The sequence below is a fragment of the Rana temporaria genome, chromosome 2 (genome assembly GCF_905171775.1).
Source record: "Rana temporaria chromosome 2, aRanTem1.1, whole genome shotgun sequence".
Classification (NCBI taxonomy): Eukaryota; Metazoa; Chordata; class Amphibia; order Anura; family Ranidae; genus Rana; species Rana temporaria.
The window spans coordinates 538,278,742-538,299,875 of NC_053490.1; the positions used below are offsets into that span (position 1 = coordinate 538,278,742).

The window sequence follows — 21,134 nt, forward strand, 5'->3', positions numbered from 1 at the left end:
ACACACCATTACACATATATTCAGGAAACGCCGAAATAGAACTTTGATGTAACACACGGCCTATGGGTGATGACCCTCATGCACAGGTTTTTATCTGAAATTGGGGGGGGGGGAGGGGTTAGGGACAAAGATTGTTTCTGCAGTAGGGCCCTTTAGGCCATTGCCCACCACTCCAAGGGGCCCATTCACATTTCAGGTTCCTTATGGTGTATTGGCTGACCGTTGCATAGAAGTAGGCCATGTTCTGGTCCACATGACAGTGAGCGAGCTCCCAACACCCACCCATCCCAGTCAAAACAGGTCCTAGGCCAGTGATGGGGAACCTTGGCACCCCAGATGTTTTGGAACTGCATTTCCCATGATGCTAATGCACTCTGCAGTGTAGTTGAGAATCATGGGAAATGTAGTTCCAAAACATCCGGGTTGCCAAGGTTCCCCATCACTGTCCTAGATGGCCCTTCTGGAGGGTCTGCACAAATGGTATGTCCACCGCTGGGCTCATGGTGTGGCCAAGCGCAATACTATCTTGTCCCTTTTCACTAAAATGATTGTATCAGATTCTCTCCATCCAGGAACAGCATCATCAGCCACACTTATAAAATATTTTTATTAAAATATGTTTTTCCAAAAGTGAGGTCTCTGTACATAGCAAGCAGGGCCTCCTGAATCTCCTCCCCCACACAATATGTGTGAATGGTATGGTCCAAGTCTCTACACTCAGAGTAGAACAGCCCTGACCAATCACAAAGTCTCTATTTCGGAAGCTCTCGAGGTGAATGGTGAGGCCGTGATTGGATGACACATAAGGGCAGGGGGGTTATCATGCTACGGTCAGCATCAGCTTCTCCTTTTTCTTCCGCTTCCTCCTCTTGTCCTCGAACTTCTCGGTGGCGTCGGCAAAGAACAGGACTTCCTCCTTGTCTTCAATTTCTCGCTTTAAGAAGTGCAGGGCGGCCATGTTTACCCCCATGACGTCCTAGAGGAATGGAGAGGCAACAAAAATCAGTATAGAGATGATTTGTGGGGAAAAAAGCCCCCCGATCATGTGACAATCACAGTGATCACATGATCGAGAAGTTCAATCAGAGAAATGGAGCTGCAAAGCAAGCAGCATCTACTGGCGATACCAATACTAAAAATGAAAAGTTCTTCACTGCACATCGCTACAAAGACCCGTGTGTGAAAAACAGCCTCAGCCCGGCTCCATCCGGGGCCACCGCCCCACCCACAGGGCCCAATCATGATCAATCCCTGTGGAAAGGGGTGGCCCCGGACGGAGCTGGGCTGAGACTTTTTCACACACGGGTCTTTGTAGTGAGGTGCAGTGAAGGACTTTAATATTGGTATCCACAGAGCTAGGACGAGCTTCATCCTCGCCGGCACTACCAGCGGTTTATCAAAAGAGAACCCGTTGGAAGCCTCGAGCAACACCCTCAGTTCAGTATTGGTTCACAGCATCCACTGTGATGTTTTAGGTAACCCATAGTGCTCTAGCCCAGCAGGCTCCAAACTGTGGCCCTTTGCCTGCCTTTATCTAGCCCTGGGGCACTATTCCTCCCACCGACGCCAATGATGGGACACTATTCCTCCCACCGACGCCAATGATAGGGCACTATTCCTCCCACCGACACCAATGATGGGACATTATTCCTCCCACCGACACCAATGATGGGACACTATTCCTCCCACCGACACCAATGATGGGACACTATTCCTCCCACCGACACCAATGATGGGACACTATTCCTCCCACCCACACCAATGATGGGACACTATTCCTCCCACTGATATCAATGATGGGACACTATTCTTCCCACTGACACCAATGATGGGACACTATTCCTCCCACTGACACCAATGATGGGACACTATTCCCCCCACTGACACCAATGATGGGACACTATTCCTTCCACAGCAGTGTATTTCAGAGTGTTTCTTACCCGAACCTCCGACACCCGGGAGATGGTGCAGTTCTTCAGGTCTTCCATGACACCCAGCAGCATCTGGTTGCTTGTGATTTGTCCAAAATGAATCCTGAATACAAGAGGAAGAGGGATCTCAGGTCACATGTGGGTGTTACCTAGGGAGGTCTACATGCAAATTCAGTCTATCAGGGGAACACCCACTCCTCTAGACTAACACCCACCCATTAAGGCATTTTAATATTTACATAACTCCTCCCAAGCACCCACCCACTGCTCCAGACCCCACCCATGAATGCTGTTTGATATTTGCATAACTCCTCCCAAGGGTCCGCCCACTGCTCCAGACACACCCACCCATAAGGGCACTTCAATATTTGCATAACTCCTCCCAAAAGCCAACTCACTGCTCCCGAGACCCACCTGTCAATGAATTTTGATATTTGTATAACTCCTCCCAAGGGCCTGCCCTCTGTTCCAGACACACCCATCAGGGCATTTCAATATTTGCATAACTCCTCCCACTGCTTGCATCAGGACCAAGTTGATTCCCTTACCTGAGCAGGAAGAAGAGGCAGCGGCAGATAAGCTCCACCTCCAGACTGCGGAGGATGTAATCCCTGAAGAGGGTCAGCAGGTCGGGGACGTAGGAGAACGGCAGGACAAGCAGCGACTCCTCCAACTCACTGCAACACAGACAACAATTCCAGGAAAAAATCAGTCCATATCCATCCCAAGACTGCCCTCCCCCACTCCCACACTGGCCCTCCCCCATTCCCACACTGTCCCTCCCCCATTCCCCGCTCTTATATTTTAGTGATATTCACTGTATGAGACGACTGCAGAAAGTCTACAAAACGCTGTTTGCCTCTGCAGCCAGAAGGTGTCGCTGTTCCAGCTGCTATGTATGAGCTGCGGCGTCAGACTGCTACAACAGTGACAGCGAGGTAGGCTGCACAGGGCCCTATGATTTCTAATGGGGAGGGGGACACACCTGTGAGGTAGGCTGCATGGGGCCCTATGATTTCTAATAGAGGGGGGGGGGGGGACACCTGCGAGGTATGCTGCATAGGGCCCTATGATTTCTAATGGGGGGGGGGGGGACACACACCTGTGAGGTAGGCTGCATAGGGCCCTATGATTTCTAATGGGGGGAGGGGGACACACCTGTGAGGTAGGCTGCATGGGGCCCTATGATTTCTAATGGGGAGGGGGACACACACACACCTGTGAGGTAGGCTGCATGGGGCCCTATGATTTCTAATGGGGGGAGGGGGACACACCTGTGAGGTAGGCTGCATGGGGCCCTATGATTTCCAATGGGGGGAGACACACACACCTGCGAGGTAGACAGCATGGGGCCCTATGATTTCTAATTGGGGGGGGACCACCTGGGAGGTAGGCTGCATGGGGCCCTATGATTTCTAATTGGGGGGGGGGACACCTGTGAGGTAGGCTGCATGGGGCCCTATGATTTCTAATGGAGGGGGGAATCTAGTATGTTTTTCCCGAGGAGGGAGTAATTATGTAATCCTGCACTCTGCATGCACAAAGCACAGAAATGGGAGGCAGGGGACCCTTTCTGTCCAAATCCCCCCCCCCCCATACATACAGATACACAACTCAGGAGGGGACACCTACCTGGATCTCACTTTCTTTACGACATCCAGAACATATTCCGAGGACTGCGGAGGAGACGGGAAGGTTAGTAACAGAAATGTACAGCTTGATATAAAACCTGATCATTTACCCTCTATGGGGGGGGGGGGGGGGGGGGGGTATAATAAAAATCTGCCCCCCCCCCAGGGTGGGAGAATTATCCCTTCTGCCCCTCCCTAGAAGAGTTTTTATACCGGTGATGATTTATAGAATGTTCCCAACTCTGGAAGCTTCAGAATCCGAAGAGATACAACGAAGTTCTTATAGAAATGGGGTAACAGCGCCATCTAGTGGTCATTACAGTGGCGGCGCTGGAATTTAGGTTTTCATTGACTGACAGCAACAATTCTGTAATACGCAAATACCGGGCGTTCCAGCGACACATCCGGGGGAACTCGGGGGAGGGGCCACCAGCTGATAGGTAGATGGACTGAACCCCCCCAGAGAAAGGTTTATTATTCCCCCCCACCCCTGTATATGACTTGGTCTCTCCCACACTTACCGAGATGTTCCCGTAAGCCTGCAGGACGGGGTGAATCCTCCGGGGGAGCTGCGAGTGAAGAACACAAGGTGGCAATTATTAGTCGTTCGGTATTTACCCCTCCCCCAATGTACCATGTGACTTGTCATTAACTCTACCCTTTAAAATAGTTTGTTTGGGCCAGCTTGGCCCGAACTATTTAAAAAAGGGGAGTTAGGCTTTAAGCCCCTCCTCCTCGCATTTTATAAACCACTTCAGCCCCGGTAGGATTTGGCTGCCCAATGACCAGGTCACTTTTTTTTTGCGATTCGGCACTGCGTCGCTTTAACTGACAATTGCGCGGTCGTGCGACGTGGCTCCCAAAACGAAATTGGCGTCCTTTTTTTCCCCCCACAAACAGAGGTTTCATTTGATCACCTCTGCGGTTTTTATTTTTTGCGCTATAAACAAAAATAGAGCGACAATAAAAAAAAAAAAAAAATGTATATTATATATATATAAAAAATTTTTTTGCTAGAATAAATACCCCCAAAAATACATTAAAAAAATAATTTTTTCCCTCAGTTTAGGTCGATTCGTATTCTTCTACATATTTTTGGTAAAAAAAAAAAAATTGCAATAAGCGTTTGATTGGCTTGCGCAAAAGTTATAGGGCCAGATTCACGTAAAATCGCGGCAGCGTAACGTATCTTAGATACGTTTTGATCATACCGTAGATACGTTACACCGCCGCAAGTTTTCATCGCAAGTGCCTGATTCACCAAGCACTTGCGTGAAAACTTACGCCGGCGGCCTCCGGCGTAAGCCCGCGTAATTCAAAGGGGCGTGTGCCATTTAAATTAGGCGCGCTCCCGCGCCGGACCTACTGCGCATGCTCCGTTTTGAAATTCCCGCCGTGCTTTGCGCGAAGTGACGTCATTTTTTTCGAACGGCGACGTGCGTAGCGTACTTTCGTATTCCCGGACGTCTTACGCAAGAAGAAAACATTTTTAAATTTCGACGCGGGAACGACAGCCATACTTTATACAGCACATACGTTTGCTGTGTAAAGTTAGGGCAGGTAAGACGACTAAAATTGCGACGGGAAACTAGACTAGCGACGACGTAGCGAACGCGAAAATCCGTCGGGAATCGCCGTAACTGCTAATTTGCATACCCGACGCTGGTTTACGACGCAAACTCCCCCCAGCGGCGGCCGCGGTATTGCACCCTAAGATCCGACAGTGTAAAACAATTACACCTGTTGGATCTTAGGGATATCTATGCGTAACTGGTTCTATGAATCCGCCGCATAGATAGAAACAGAGATACGACGGCGTATCTCTGCTGTGAATCTGGCCCATAGCATCTAGAAAATAGGGGGTATTTTTATGGCATTTTGATTAGTATATATTTTTTTTTCTACTAGTAATGGCGGCGATCAGCGATTTTTATCATGACTGCGACATTGTGGCGGACACATCGGACTCTTTCGGCGCTATTTTGGGACCATTGCCATTTATACAGCGATCGGTGCTATAAAAATGCACCGATTACTGTATAAATGTCATTTGCAGGGAAGGGGTTAACCACTAGGGGGGGGGGGCGATCAAGGGGTTTAGTGTGTCCTAGGGAGTGATTCTAACTGTGTGGGGGCGGGGATTACTGTGACACGACACTGATCACTGCTCCCGATCACAGAGAGCAGTAGATCAGTGTCCTGTCACTAGGCAGAACAGGGAACTGCCTGGTTTACATTGATATCTCCCCGTTCTGCCTCTCCATGAGACAATCGCGGGACATTGAGTCCGCGGGTCCCGCAGGCACGGCCACGGAGCTTGCGGCGGCCGCCCACACGGTGGGAATTTCAAAGAAACGTTGCTTTGCGCACACCAGCCATTCTGCCGACGTATATCTACTGGCGGCGGTCGGCAAGTGGTTAAAGCCCAACTCTACATTTTAACTTAAAATGGTTTGGCCCAAACCGCTCGCCGACCAGCCACCGTCATTATACTGCGGCAGGTTGGCACGACCGCGCGAATCGCCATAGGTGTACGTTGGCCGCTTTTTAGAGCGATAGGAGACGCGTGCGCGCCCGCTGCACCAATGAGCGTGGCCGCGATGTGGAAGGATTATTATCGGATTAGTTGTATTCTGTAGAACAGAAGTCGGGTTGTCGGCTCTCATCACCTCTTTCCCAGCCGCTCTGCACAGCGCCTCGTGTTCCCGCACTTTGGTGGTCTCCTCTCGGTGGAGCTCCACGGCCTCCATGATGCGCTCCGTCTGAAAGAGATAAAAAAAGGACGGTGAGATCCATACTGGGGAAAGGTGGGAACCCCGATGACTATCCTCCATTGCAGACAACTCGGGGGCAGGCAATGCACTTAGCAAAGCAGGAATGGCTAGGACTAAGCAATAGTTTCAGTGCGAAACGCGTCAGATGTCAGGTTTTATTTTATTTTGCTGTGACTTGTAGTGCTGTCCTTTTAATAAAAGGCTACAACTTGTTCAGAGTGCGGCTGTCCAGAGACAATCTTTGTTCCTGCTGAGATCCATACTGGTCACTTTTTTTTTTTTTACCTTTTTCTTAATTTTTTCTTACAAAAGTCAAAGTAAAAAAAAAAAAAAAAAAAAAAAAAAAACAACAAATAGAATTTTTTTTTTTATAAAAAAAACTTGTCTCTTTACCTTTTTTTTTTTTTATACTTGCAAAGTAAAGAACAAAGTTTGTATATTTTTTTAATTTTATTATATATATATATATACACACACACACACACATATACATATACACACATATATACATACACACACACACACACACACACACACACACATATACATACACACACATATATACATACACATACACACACACACACACACACACACACACAAACTGTTTTCTTTACTTTGCATGTATAAAAAAATTAAAATAAAAAGTAAAAAGAGAAAAGTTATATTTTTTTATTTTATTTGTACTTTTTTCTTTACTTTGCAAGTATAAAAAAAAAAAAAAAGAAGAAGTAAAAAAGAGAAAAGTTACTGTATTTATCGGCGTATACCGCGCACTTTTTTGCCCTGAAAGTCAGGGCAAAATCGTGGGTGCGCGATATATGCCGATACCCGCGCCGAGTTTGAACCACTGCGCCGGCATATACCGAGCGCAGTACACTTGGGTATAGTCGGGCAGGCTCGGCTCCTCTCGCGGTCACGTCCTGGACGCACAGGACGTGACCGCGAGAGGAGCCGAGCCTGCCCAACTATACGCGAGTGTACTGCGCAGTGTTTCAAACTAGCGCGGGAAGCTGGGATCGAGCGGGGAGGACGCCGCAGAAGGACGCCGGACCCGACGAGGACGACACCACCGAAGCCGCAGACGGACCCGACGAGGCCGCCGATGGACGCCGCGCAAGACACCAAAACTAAGTACTAAAATGTTTTTTTTTTTACAGGAATGCGGGTCTACTTTAGGGGTGCGCGCTAATTCGCCGGAGCGCGCAATATCCAGATAAATATGATATATTTTTTTATTATTTTTATTTTGTTTGTACTTTTTTCTTTACTATGTAAAAAATAAAGAGGAAAATAAAAAATATATACATTATTATTATTATTATTCTACACGATTCTTTACGCATCGCTTTACAATGTAGAAAGGGGGGCGGGGACAGCACAATTACAGTACAATACAGAAGGTACAGGAGGGCCCGACTCATAGAGCTTACATTCTAAAGGGAGGGGCTGGTGGTACAAAAGGTAATAGTTGCAGAGAATGATGATTTGAGGGGGGGGGGGGGGGGGACATATATTTATTATTTTACATACTGCCACCAGTCAGTGTCCCTGATCACCAACACCAGTCATATGCTGAAGCTGTACTGTGCTGGTGATAGGATGTAAAAAATAAATAAAAAATAAATAAAATAATTGTGACCAAAAAAATGAAAAAAACGCCAAAAAACGCCCCATGGCTCTTACTAAATACTTTGGGGACGTTTTTCTTTCCAAAAAAGGAGTGATTTGTCTTTTGTTTTTTTTACTGTCCTGGCATTTTCGGGTCTCAAGAAATTAGATCAGCCATCAGGATTGATAATGGGTTGTTATATATATATATATATATAAATATAATCAAAAGTAAAAAAAATAAAAAATAAGTACAATTATATTTATGGCATTTAAAGAAAAATGATAATAATAAATAAATTATATTATAATATATACATAAAAAAAATGCTTTTTTTTCAAATGACATAAACATAATTTTTTTTTGTTTTTTTTGCTTATTTTTTTTACAAAAGTTAAAGTGGAGTTCCACCCATAAATATAACCTTACGTCAGTAGTTTTAAAAAAATGTCATTAGTCCTTTACGAAAAAAAATTAGTTTTTAGATGCCTTCAAAGTGTTGTTGCTAGGCAGAATAGTTAATCTTCCCACTTCCTGCACCTAGGTGCTTAATGCTTCCTAAACTACACCGCACAGACTCCTGGGAATGTAGTGGGTGTAACTTTCCAGGAGTCTGTGCACTCCCCAGTCTCAAAGAATCATGTGACTTGGACAGCACAGGTGCTGAAACCTGATCTGACACTGCTTGTGCAGCACTGAGCATGTGCGAGATCTGCAAGGCTGAAATCCAGGAAGTCATACAGTCTGGCTTCATGATGCCCACACTTAAGATGGCCCCAGTCAATTTCTATTTTATAAAGTGTCTAAATGCTGTAACAACCTAACAAAACGGACCTTAGTTTACAGACTAACTTTACTAGAATACATTAAGCTTGTGTATTACAGGGGTATTTATATTTAAAAAGTGAAATTGTGGCCGGAACTCCACTTTAAGAAAAAAAGTAAAACACATATATATATAACTGTATAGGGAAACACAAGTACTGGGGCAGATGCTGTATGAGATTGGGGGGGATGGGCCAATAAAGAGGAGGAAACAGATTTCACTTACGGCTTTCACGGTCTCGATGGTCTTCTTTCCCGCCAGCCCCGTCTCTCCTTCCTTCTCTCCCGCCACCTGCCGAGAAAGGAACGCCATCATTATTATGGACCCAGTTTGGACCCTTCGTTACCACAAGGTGAGAAAACATGGACATCCAACTTACCACCGGCTGGTCTCCTTTCCCTACGCTCGCCTCAAACTCGGCTTCACGTTGCTGGAATGGGAGAAATACAAACAGTTATCAGCAATTCATCCATACAGAGAGCCCAGCCCACCAATCCTAACTGTGAGTGGTGGCGGTGGCACTCGCTCTACAATTATTTATGGCAAAACTATTCTGTGAGGGGGTGTGGCCTCACAGCACACATCTGAAACACTGCCGTCATTACCCACATGCTGGGGAAGGGCTCCGCACACAGCTGCCACACGGGGGCAGTGCAGAGGTGGGTATTAACAGCTACCTTCACACATGAGGCCTCGCCTCTCCTCCCGTAGCACAGGCCTCGCCTCTCCTCCCGTCACGCAGCAGGGGCCTCGCCTCTCCTCCCGTCCCGCAGCAGGGGCCTCGCCTCTCCTCCCGTCCCGCAGCACAGGCCTCGCCTCTCCTCCCGTCCCGCAGCACAGGCCTCGCCTCTCCTCCCGTCCCGCAGCACAGGCCTCGCCTCTCCTCCCGTCCCGCAGCACAGGCCTCGCCTCTCCTCCCGTCCCGCAGCACAGGCCTCGCCTCTCCTCCCGCAGCACAGGCCTCGCCTCTCCTCCCGTCCCGCAGCACAGGCCTCGCCTCGCCTCCCGTCCCGCAGCACAGGCCTCGCCTCTCCTCCCGTCCCGCAGCACAGGCCTCGCCTCTCCTCCCGTCCCGCAGCACAGGCCTCGCCTCTCCTCCCGTCCCGCAGCACAGGCCTCGCCTCTCCTCCCGCCCCGCAGCACAGGCCTCGCCTCTCCTCCCGCAGCAGAGGCCTCGCCTCTCCTCCCGCCCCGCAGCAGAGGCCTCGCCTCTCCTCCCGCAGCAGAGGCCTCGCCTCTCCTCCCGTCACACAGCAGAGGCCTCGCCTCTCCTCCCGCCACACAGCAGAGGCCCCGTCTCTCCTCCCGTCACACAGCAGAGGCCCCGTCTCTCCTCCCGTCACACAGCAGAGGCCCCGTCTCTCCTCCCGTCACACAGCAGAGGCCCCGTCTCTCCTCCCGTCACACAGCAGAGGCCCCGTCTCTCCTCCCGTCACACAGCAGAGGCCTCGTCTCTCCTCCCGTCACACAGCAGAGGCCTCGTCGCTCCTCCCATCCCATCACACAGCAGAGGCCTCGTCTCTCCTCCCATCCCATCACACAGCAGAGGCCTCGTCTCTCCTCCCGTCCCGCAGCAGAGGCCCCGCCTCTCCTCCCGTCCCGCAGCTGAGGCCTCGCCTCTCCTCCCGTCTCACAGCTGAGGCCTCGTCTCTCCTCCCGTCTCACAGCTGAGGCCTCGCCTCTCCTCCCGTCTCACAGCAGAGGGCTCGTCTCTCCTCCCACCACACAGCAGAGGGCTCGTCTCTCCTCCCACCACACAGCAGAGGCCTCGTCTCTCCTCCCGCCACACAGCAGAGTCCCCCACCCCCCATTACAAGCCTCATTATGCCTACTTCATCTCTTTCTCCTCAGTAGTAGTTCCTCTGTCCCCAAACCATAACCAACTAAGCTTTGTTTAGCAATACAAACCTGAAAGAGGGGCCCCTGTGAACCCTCCATGGCACAGGGCCCCCATCACATAACCTGGGGCCCCCCCCCCCCTCTCACCATCTCTTGCTCCTCCTCCAGGATGAGCGGATCCCTCGTCCGTTCCCACAGCCGCAGCGACTTGTCATGCGACGACGAGACAATGTGGTCACCATTGGGACTGATGGCCAAACACCAAACTTCTCCATGGTGGCCCTGAGGGACCAAAAAAAAGGGGAGGAGACATTTTCATTCGCCGATTCGGACGTATTGACCGACAAACATATGGAAAGCAAATGTTACTTGATATGAAGGGTCAGACTTCACTCACCTCCAGAGTCTGAATCTGCTGGAAGTGATCGGCGTCCCATTGTTTCACCTTCCGATCCTTCCCGCCGCTGAAGAACAAATGCGTCTTCGGAACAAACTGCAGAAACATGACGCTGCAAGGAGGAGGAGGAAATACTTAGAGAGACCCCGGCGAGAGATCTTTTATTTTAACAATCTTCCCGAAAAGATTATGTGTGCGTTTAACCCCTTGCCGACTGCCCAACGTAGGATATGCGTTGGCAGAATGGCACGGGCAGGCAAAGCCACGTACAGGTACGTAGCTTTGAATCTGCCGCCTAGCAGGCGACCGCGGGACCCGATGTCCGCCGGTGACCTGTGATCGTGTCACGGAGAGGCAGAACGGGGGGATGCCGTTGTAAACAAGGCATTTCCCTGTTCTGCCTAGTGACAGGACACTGATCTACTGTTCCCCGTCATCGTGATCAGTGTCGTGTCACATGTAGCCACGCCCCCCCCCCCCCACAGTTAGAATCACTCCCTAGGACACACTAAAAGCGGTGTTCCAGCCACAAACACTGTAGCTGCTGACTTCTAATAAGGACACTTACCTGTCCTGGGTGCCCACGATGTCGCCCCCCCCCCCCCAAAGGCCGATCCGTCCTACGGATCGTGTGCCTGCACCGTCATCTTCACTGCGCGAGTTGTGAGGTGCTTTGTGAACGGGTGACTGTCTTCTGGGACACACACAGGTCGCAGAAGACGGCTCGCCCCCACAGAAGACAACGCGAGGAGGAGAAGAATGAAGACTACCGCTGTATAGGAAGTGGCAGATTAGGATGATCTGCCTAGCAACAGCCATTTTTTTTCATTACATTTTTTTAAAGAGCATGTTTATGTAATTTTTTTAGGGTAGACCTCTGCTTTAACCCCTTCCCTGCCCCCTAGTGGTTAACCCTCTCACTGCAATTTACACAGTAATCAGTGCATTTTTATAGCACTGATCGCTGTATAAATGACAATGGTCCCAAAAATAGTTTTAAACGTGTCCGAGGTGTCCGCCATAATGTCGCAGTCACAAAAAAATAAAAAAATAAATCGCAGATCGCCATTTATAATAATAATAATATTATTATTATTAATAATAATAATAAAAATTATAAGAATGCCAAAAAAATATCCCTCATTTTGTAGACGCTATAACTTTCGCGCAAACCAATCAATATTGCGATTTTTACCAAAAATATGTCGAAGAATATGTATCGGCCTAAACTGAGGGAAAACATTTTTTTTATATATATTTGCTGGGGATATTATAGCAAAAAGTTAAAAAATATTATTTTTTTTTCTTAAAAAATTTCGCTCTTTTTTTTATAGCCCACAAAAAAAAAAAAAAAAAAAAAAAGAGGCAGAAATGATCAAATACCACAAAAGAAAGCTCTATTTCTGGGGGGAAAAAAATGACGTCAATTTTGTTTGGGAGCTACGTCGCACGACCGCTCAATTGTCAGTTAGGCTCCATTCACACCTAGGCGTTTTAATGCCTAAAGCCCGACGCTATTGCAGCCTAAAAAACGCTGGAGGGGTGATTTAACATTGTTCTCTATGAAGATGGTTCACATCTCCACGCCGAACGCCGTACGCCTAAAGCTCAAAACAAGTCCCTGACCCTTTTTTTCAGGCGGCTTCGGCGTTCGGCATAGCCGACAATGTGTAATCACCCCTAGCGAAAACAAGGTTAAAAAACGACGCGTTTTGTCGCAGCAAATCGCGGTACAAAACGCCGCGCTAAGGTGTGAATGCAGCCTTAAAGCGACGCAGCGCTGAATCGCAAAAAAAAAATGGCCCGGTCATTGGGCAGACAAATCCTCCGGGGCTGAAGTGGTTAAAGATTATGGGCCAGATTCTCAAAAAAGAGTTACGACGGTGTATCTCAGGATACTCCATCGTATATCTGTTTTTTGGCCCCGGGTATCTATGCGAGTGATTCCTAGAATCATTTTCGCATAGATACGGCCAAGATCCGACAGGTGTAAGTCACTTACACTGTCGGATCTTAAATGTAATTCGCCGCCGGCCGCTAGGTGGCGTTTACGTTCTTGAATACGACTTTACGTCAATGACGCACACGTCGGCGTCATTGACGTTTTCCGTCGTGAGCTGGAGCATGCGCACTGGGCTATTTTTCAGCCCGGCGCATGCGCAGTTCGATCGGCACGGGGGCGCGCTTAATTTAAATACAAGCCGCCCCCTTTGAATTACGCGTGGATACGCCGGGCCTTTTACACTACGCCGCCGCAAACTACGGAGCAAGTGCTTGAGGAATACGGCACTTGCTCCAGTAAGTTGCGGCGGCGTAGTGTAAATGGCTTACGCTACGCCCGCCGCAAAAGTACGAGAATCTGGCCCTATATGTGCGTTGAATGTATTTTATGGATATTTGCCTGTAAAATTCCCGCTTGTGTAGACAGCCAAAGGTCTGCTGCCAGGTGCCGCCATCTTGGATGTGATGTCAGCAGCCCCAGCAGACTCAAAGTTGTCACAAGTGACCCTCTAATATTCCCTTTTGCTCCTTGTGAAGAAAGGTGAGGGGGAGGAGCTTGGGCAGTTTTATCCCTTGTTAGACACTTTTGTACCGTGAAACCCCCCTCCCCCCACAGCGGAGAAGGTGCGCCGCAATCACCTGTCATCGTGGGCGAAGAGCGAGCGGTGACAGTCCCCAAAGTCCAGACCCCAGATCTTTATATTCCGATCGGCAGAGCCGGTGACAATGATAGCGCTGTCCTGCAAAGATTAATAATAAACAGGATTTATTTGGCGCCAACAATTTGCACAGAGCTCTACAATAGAAGGGGAGGCGGTACAATTGCAATACAGAAGCACTACGAGGGCCCCGATCATGAAGCTTACAATCTAAAAGGGAGGGGGGGAGGTGATACAAAAAAAAAAAAATAATAGCTGCAGAGGATGATCGGATGGAGGTGGCCCAAGTGCAGTTTTTAGGTGGAGTAGGCTTCCCTGAATAAATTCGTTTTCAAGGAGTGCCTGAAGGCGGATGGGGGGGGACGGTGCTTCAATGGTGGGGGGGGAAACCTGTGCTTCAAAGGTGGGGGGGGCTGTGCTTCAATGGTGGGGGAGGGGGACGACTGTGCTTCAATGGTGGGGGAGGGGGACGACTGTGCTTCAATGGTGGGGACGGGGGACGACTGTGCTTCAATGGTGGGGACGGGGGACGACTGTGCTTCAATGGTGGGGACGGGGGACGACTGTGCTTCAATGGTGGGGACGGGGGGCGACTGTGCTTCAATGGTGGGGACGGGGGACGACTGTGCTTCAATGGTGGGGACGGGGGACGACTGTGCTTCAATGGTGGGGACGGGGGACGACTGTGCTTCAATGGTGGGGACGGGGGACGACTGTGCTTCAATGGTGGGGACGGGGGACGACTGTGCTTCAATGGTGGGGACGGGGGACGACTGTGCTTCAATGGTGGGGACGGGGGACGACTGTGCTTCAATGGTGGGGACGGGGGACGACTGTGCTTCAATGGTGGGGACGGGGGACGACTGTGCTTCAATGGTGGGGACGGGGGACGACTGTGCTTCAATGGTGGGGACGGGGGACGACTGTGCTTCAATGGTGGGGACGGGGGACGACTGTGCTTCAATGGTGGGGACGGGGGACGACTGTGCTTCAATGGTGGGGACGACGAATGTGCTTCAATGGGGGGGGGACGACGACTGTGCTTCAATGGTGGGGACGACGACTGTGCTTCAATGGTGGGGGGGGGACGGTGCTTCAATGGTGGGGGGGGACTGTGCTTCAAATATTGGGGTAGGGAGTTCCATAGGATGGGAGAGGTTTTAGAAAAGTCCTGGGAGCCGAGTATGAGAGGAGATAACAAGGAAGAGATTCTGATAAGTCCCCCACCCACAGATCCCCACAACCACCAGCCAGGGTGGTCCAGGCCAAAGCATATGCCCCCCCAAAGCATGTTGGGGGGCATATGACCTGGTATGGTTCGGCAAGGAGGGGGCCTCCCTCACAACCCCCCCCCTTCCTGAAGTGAAAAGTCTGCTTTCAGTAGTTCTAAAGGGAAAAAACCTTCATATATCTGTATGACCTTTGGGGGGGGGCTGTAATTTAAAGATGGGGGATGATGACTGACATAAGGTAGGGAACCACGTTGTAAAGGGAAGGCTGTGATATAAAGATGAGGGACTACGTTGAAGAGGGGGGGGCCTGTGATATAAAGATAGGGGACTGAGATGCAAAGTGGGGGGAGGTTATATAAAGATGGGGAAACTGATATAAAGATAGGGGGGGGGGAGATGCAAAGATGGGGGGACTATGTTGAAAGAAGGGCCTGTATTATAAAGATGGGGGACCGAGATCTAAAAGGGGGAATTGTGATGCAAAAGGGGGGGGTGTGATATAAAGATGGGGACGACATTGAAAGGGGGGGGGGGGGGGGAACCTGTGATATAAAAATGGGGGACTACGTTGAAAAGGGGCGACTGATATAAAGATGGGGGACGTTGAAGGGGAGAAACTGATATCTGCCTCCTACATTTGGGGCACTATATAATTTGCCCCTTTCCCCCCCCCCCCCCCCGATACTTACATAGGAGATGTCCATACACAGGACGGGCAGCTTGTGTCCATACAAAGCCAGGAAGAACTGCAGAGACACAAGGAGATTGTTAGAGTGAGAATTACAATGCGACGGCCTGGAATCATTCCTCGGGGGCCGGCTTTACCTTCAATGTGTCCACAAAGAAGATTTTCACTGTGCAATCCAGCAGAGACACGGCGAGGAGACGGCCGTCCGGACTATAACGCACGCACAGCACATCCTCGTCCATCTGCAACACGCGAGCCGGCTTCACCGACAGGCGGCGGCTGGAGAGGGGGTGGAAATTATTAATTCGTTCATGGGGGGGGGGGAACGACGACGACACAGCACAGCTCCATGGATTACTGAATTCCGTTCTCCACCAATCCTTATCTACCAAATTGTCTGCAGGATGAACTAATCCTCCAACCAATTACATCTTCCCAAATGATGGGTGAAGGAAGACTCTAGTCTGGTACAACCCTATACATCGACATATAAAGCCAAACTCCTGTTACTTTCTTTGGTGCTCTTCCTACTAGGATAGGGCATACACCCCTGAGGTCTGCCAATACAGAAGATCTATTCTCTTAGGAGAGGCAACACCTCTGAGGTTTGCTATTACAAAATATCTATTCTCATAGTAAAAGGGAACACCCCTGAGGTCCTCCACTGTCCTAGGAGAATAGATCTGCTGTATTGGAGGACCTCAGGGGTGTTCCCTTTACTATGAGAATAGATCTTCTGTATTAGCAGACCTCAGGGGTGTTGTTCACTGTCCTAGGAGAATAGATCTGCTGTATTGAACGACACCCCTGAGGTCTTCTAATACAGAAGATCTATTCTCCTAGGAGAGGGAACACCCCTGAGGTCTGCTAATACAGAAGATCTATTCTCATAGTAAAGGGAACACCCCTGAGGTCTGCCGATACAAAAGATCCATTCTTTTAGGAAAGGAAACACCCCTGATGTCTGCCGACAGAGGAGATCTATTCCCCTAGGACAGGGAACACCCCCGAGGTCTGCTAAGACAGATCTATTCCCCTAGGACAGGGAACACCCCCGAGGTCTGCTAATACAGATCTATTCCCCTAGAACAGGGAACACCCCCGAGGTCTGCTAATACAGAAGATCTATTCTCCTAGGACAGGGAACACCCCAGAGTTCTGCTAATACAGAAGATCTATTCTCCTAGGACAGGGAACACCCCCGAGGTCTGCTAAGACAGATCTATTCCCCTAGGACAGGGAACACCCCCGAGGTCTGCTAATACAGATCTATTCCCCTAGAACAGGGAACACCCCCGAGGTCTGCTAATACAGATCTATTCTCCTAGGACAGGGAACACCCCCGAGGTCTGCTAATACAGATCTATTCTCCTAGGACAGGGAACACCCCCGAGGTCTGCTAATACAGATCTATTCTCCTAGGACAGGGAACACCCCCGAGGTCTGCTAATACAGATCTATTCTCCTAGGACAGGGAACACCCCCGAGGTCTGCTAATACAGATCTATTCTCCTAGGACAGGGAACACCCCCGAGGTCTGCTAATACAGATCTATTCTCCTAGGACAGGGAACACCCCCGAGGTCTGCTAATACAGATCTATTCTCCTAGGACAGGGAACACCCCCGAGGTCTGCTAATACAGATCTATTCTCCTAGGACAGGGAACACCCCCGAGGTCTGCTAATACAGATCTATTCTCCTAGGACAGGGAACACCCCCGAGGTCTGCTAATACAGATCTATTCTCCTAGGACAGGGAACACCCCCGAGGTCTGCCAATACAGATCTATTCTCCTAGGACAGGGAACACCGCCCGAGGTCTGCTAATACAGAAGATCTGTTCTCCAAGGACAGACTCCTTTGAGGTCTGCTAATACAGAAGATCTGTTCTCCTAGGACATGGCATACACCCCTGAGGTCTGCTAATACAGATCTATTCTCCTATGACAGGGAACACCCCCGAAGTCTGCTAATACAGAAGATCTGTTCTCCTAGGAAAGGGAACACCCCTGAGGTCTGCTAATACAGAAGATCTGTTCTCCAAGGACAGACTCCTTTGAGGTCTGCTGATACAATAGATCCATTCTCCTAGGACATGGCATACACCCCTGAGGTCTGCTAATACAGATATCCATGAAGGACGCTTACAATGCAAAAAAAAATAAAAAATCTGTAAAGTTGGGAAGGGTTAGACCAGACATAGTCAACCCCTGGCAGAGGGGCTGGACAGGACACCTATGCCCTCCGCCCGCAGATAAACACTACAACACCCCGTGCACCGGATCTAAACCCCCAGGGCCTGAATCTTAGATTTTCTCATCACCTCCTGTAGATACCTTCCATACAACCCACGGCCAGGATTCTCACCTGCTTTGAGCCTCAGAGTCATCATTGACCAATTCAAACTCCCAGAACTTCACAGCTTTATCAGCGCCTCCGGTCACAAATCCTCTCTGAAAATAGAACAGGAGAGATGATCATAAAATATCCGACTGGTGACATGGGGCGACCCCAGTTCCTGCCTCCTCTACCCCAACACATTACCTGGTCAGGTGACAGGGAAATGGACCACAACGCCCCTTCGTGGGCGGGTATCGAGTCCATCTCATTCCCAGAGGACAAATCAAACAGCTGCAGCTTCCCAGACTGAAAAACACAAAAAGACAAAATGTTTTATACAAGAAAAGCGTGACGAGGCATTGCGTACACACACACACACACACACACACACACACACACACACACACACACACAGTCCTATTTAACAGGGCTTCCGTTTTATCTGAACCGCCCTGACGCAGAGGAAAGAAAGATGTTTTTTTTTTTTTATTTCAATCTTTCTAGCCTGAAATAGAGATGGGGGGGGGGGATGTTTAAAAAAAAATGTAAAGAGAAAAAGGTGTAAAACTTTATTTTAAAGTAAAATAAAACAAAAAAAGCCTGCATATGTAAAAAGCGTCGCATTTGTGAGGTATCGCTGCGTGCGTTAAGAGCGAGAGCAATAATTCTAGCACTAGACCTCCTCTAACTCAAAACTGGTAACCTGTAAAAAAAAAAAAAAAATGTAAGCGTCGACTATGGAGACTTATAGGTAGATTCAGGTACCTTGACCTAACTTTGCGGCGGCGTAGCTTAAGGAATTTAAGCTACGCCGCCATAAGTTAGCGAGGCAAGTACATGATTCTCAATGTACTTGCCTGCTAATATACGGCGGCGTAGCTTAAATCGGGCGGGCGTAAGGGCGGCGGATTCAAATGTCTAGGAGGGAGGCGTGTTGTATGGTAATGAGGCTTGACCTCACGTTTTTTGGCTACTGCGCATGCGCCTACATTTCCCAGTGCGCATTGCGGCTAAGTACGCCGTACGGGCCTATTGATTTCGACGTGGACGTAATTCCCGATTTGCGGACGACTTACGCAAACGTTGTAAAAAATTCGAACCTCGCGGCGGGAACGGCGGCCATACTTTAACATTGTTATTCCACCTAATAGGTGGAATAACTTTAGGCCGCCTAAGGCCTTACGGAAACGGCGTAAATCGACTGCGGCGGCCGGGCGTACGTTCGTGAATCGGCGTATCTTCTCATTTACATATTCTACGTCGACCGCAATGGAAGCGCCACCTAGCGGCCATCCGGAAAATTGCAATCTAAGATAGGACGGCGTAAGCCGTTGTGCCTTAGATATGTTTAAGCGTATCTCTGTTTGAGCATATGCTTAAACTTAGGTCGGCGTAGATTCTGAGTTAGGTCGGCTTATCTACTGATAAGCCGGCCTAACTCTTACTGAATCTACCTATTAGAACTACCAAAGTTTGGCGCCATTTCACAAGTGTGCGCAATTTTAAAAGAGTGATAAGTTGGGTGTCTATTTACTCGGCGTAACATAATCTTTCACATTATGCAAAGAAAATTGGGCTAACTTTGCTGTTTTGTTATATTTTTTTAATCCATGAAAAAAAAAAAAAACATGCGTTTGAAAAATTGCTGTGCAAATAATGTGGAACATAAAAAAGTAGCAACGACAGCCATTTTATTCCTCGGGGGTCTCTGCTAAAAAAAAAAAATATATACAATGTTTGGGGGGTCCTAAGTAATTTTCTAGCAAAAGAAAAATGATGATTTTTTTACATGTAGGAGAGAAGTGTCAGCATAGGCCCGGTATGGAGGTGGGTAATAGAAAAAAAAAAAAAAAAAAAAGTTAACCACTTGCCGCCCGCCAATGACAAATTGACGTCGGCAAAGTGGTTGTAGAATCCTGAGTGGACGTCATATGACGTCCTCAGGATTCTGAGCCGCTGCGCTCCCCCGGGGGTGCGCATCGCAGCGATCGTTGTTGCAGGGTGTCAGTCTGACCCCCCGCAACACCGATCAAGGTAAAGAGTCTCTCACGGAGACTCTTTACCACGTGATCAGCCGTGTCCAATCACGGCTGATCACAATGTAAACAGGAAGAGCCGTTGATGGCTCTTCCTCACTCGCGTCTGACAGACATGAGTAGAGGAGAGCCGATCGGCGGCTCTCCTGACAGGGGGGGTTCGCGCTGATTGTTTATCAGCGCAGCCCCCCCTCGGATCGCCACACTGGACCACCAGGGAAGCCCACCCTGGACCAGGGAAAGGCAAAAAAAAAAAAAAAAAGATGCCAATCAGTGCCCACAAATGGGCACTGACTGGCAACATGGGTAAATCAGTGCCACCCCACAGTGTCCACCAGTGCCACCCCACAGTGTCCACCAGTGCCACCCCACAGTGTCCACCAGTGCCACCCCACAGTGTCCACCAGTGCCACCCCACAGTGTCCACCAGTGCCACCCCACAGTGTCCACCAGTGCCGCCCATGAGTGCCCATCAGTGCCGCCTATGTGTGCCCATCATTCCCGCCTATCTGTGCCTGTCAGTACTACCTCATTGATGTCCATCAGTGCCATCTCATCGGTGCCCATCAGTGCCGCCATATCAGTGCCCATAATTGAAAGAGAAAACTTACTTATTTACAAAAAAATTAACAGAAAAAAATAAAAACGTATATTTTTTTCAAAATTTTCAGTCTTTTTTTTTTTTTTTTTGCGCAACAACTAAAAAAACGCAGAGGTGATCAAATACCACCAAAAGAAAGCTCTATCTGTGGGGAAAAAAGGAAGCCAATTTTGTTTGGGTACAGTGTAGCACGACCGCGCAATTGCCATTCAAAGTGCGACAGCGCTGAAAGCTGAAAATTGGTTTGGGCAGGAAGGTGCGTAAGTGCCCCCCGGTATGGAAGTGGTTAAACAACAAGTGCAGCATACTTCTCACACAGAGCAGTGAGTGTAGAGAAAATGCTGCAAAGAGCGCCTCCAAGAGAAATCTGTATATATAAAGCTTGGCATGCCGTGAACAGAGGACGGAACGTGACATGGGGGGGGCGACATGGCGGACTCACCTTGGTCCCCACAATGACGTGCCGGTCTCCCGGTACAAAGAGCGAGCAGAGGGCGTATTCGCACATCATCGTCCGGATGCACTGCAATGTTGATCTACAGAAAGAGAAAATACAAATGACGTCAC

The 21,134-nt window shown here is 49.2% G+C and overlaps 1 protein-coding gene across 1 annotated transcript in view; it reads right to left on the bottom strand.

Annotated features, from left to right (window-relative positions):
* Positions 1-588: 588 nt before the first annotated feature.
* The window catches only part of WDR3 (WD repeat domain 3), a gene marked incomplete at its 5' end in the record, with an annotated part of 33,034 nt that continues 12,488 nt past the window's right edge, over positions 589-21,134 (bottom strand). The window contains 16 exon segments of the mRNA XM_040339223.1: positions 589-976; positions 1,941-2,034; positions 2,480-2,608; positions 3,564-3,607; positions 4,084-4,131; positions 6,232-6,324; positions 9,000-9,065; positions 9,154-9,204; positions 10,761-10,895; positions 11,011-11,122; positions 13,651-13,751; positions 15,592-15,648; positions 15,728-15,869; positions 17,958-18,043; positions 18,135-18,236; positions 21,010-21,103. Of these exon segments, the coding sequence (XP_040195157.1) occupies positions 821-976; positions 1,941-2,034; positions 2,480-2,608; positions 3,564-3,607; positions 4,084-4,131; positions 6,232-6,324; positions 9,000-9,065; positions 9,154-9,204; positions 10,761-10,895; positions 11,011-11,122; positions 13,651-13,751; positions 15,592-15,648; positions 15,728-15,869; positions 17,958-18,043; positions 18,135-18,236; positions 21,010-21,103 (1,510 nt within the window).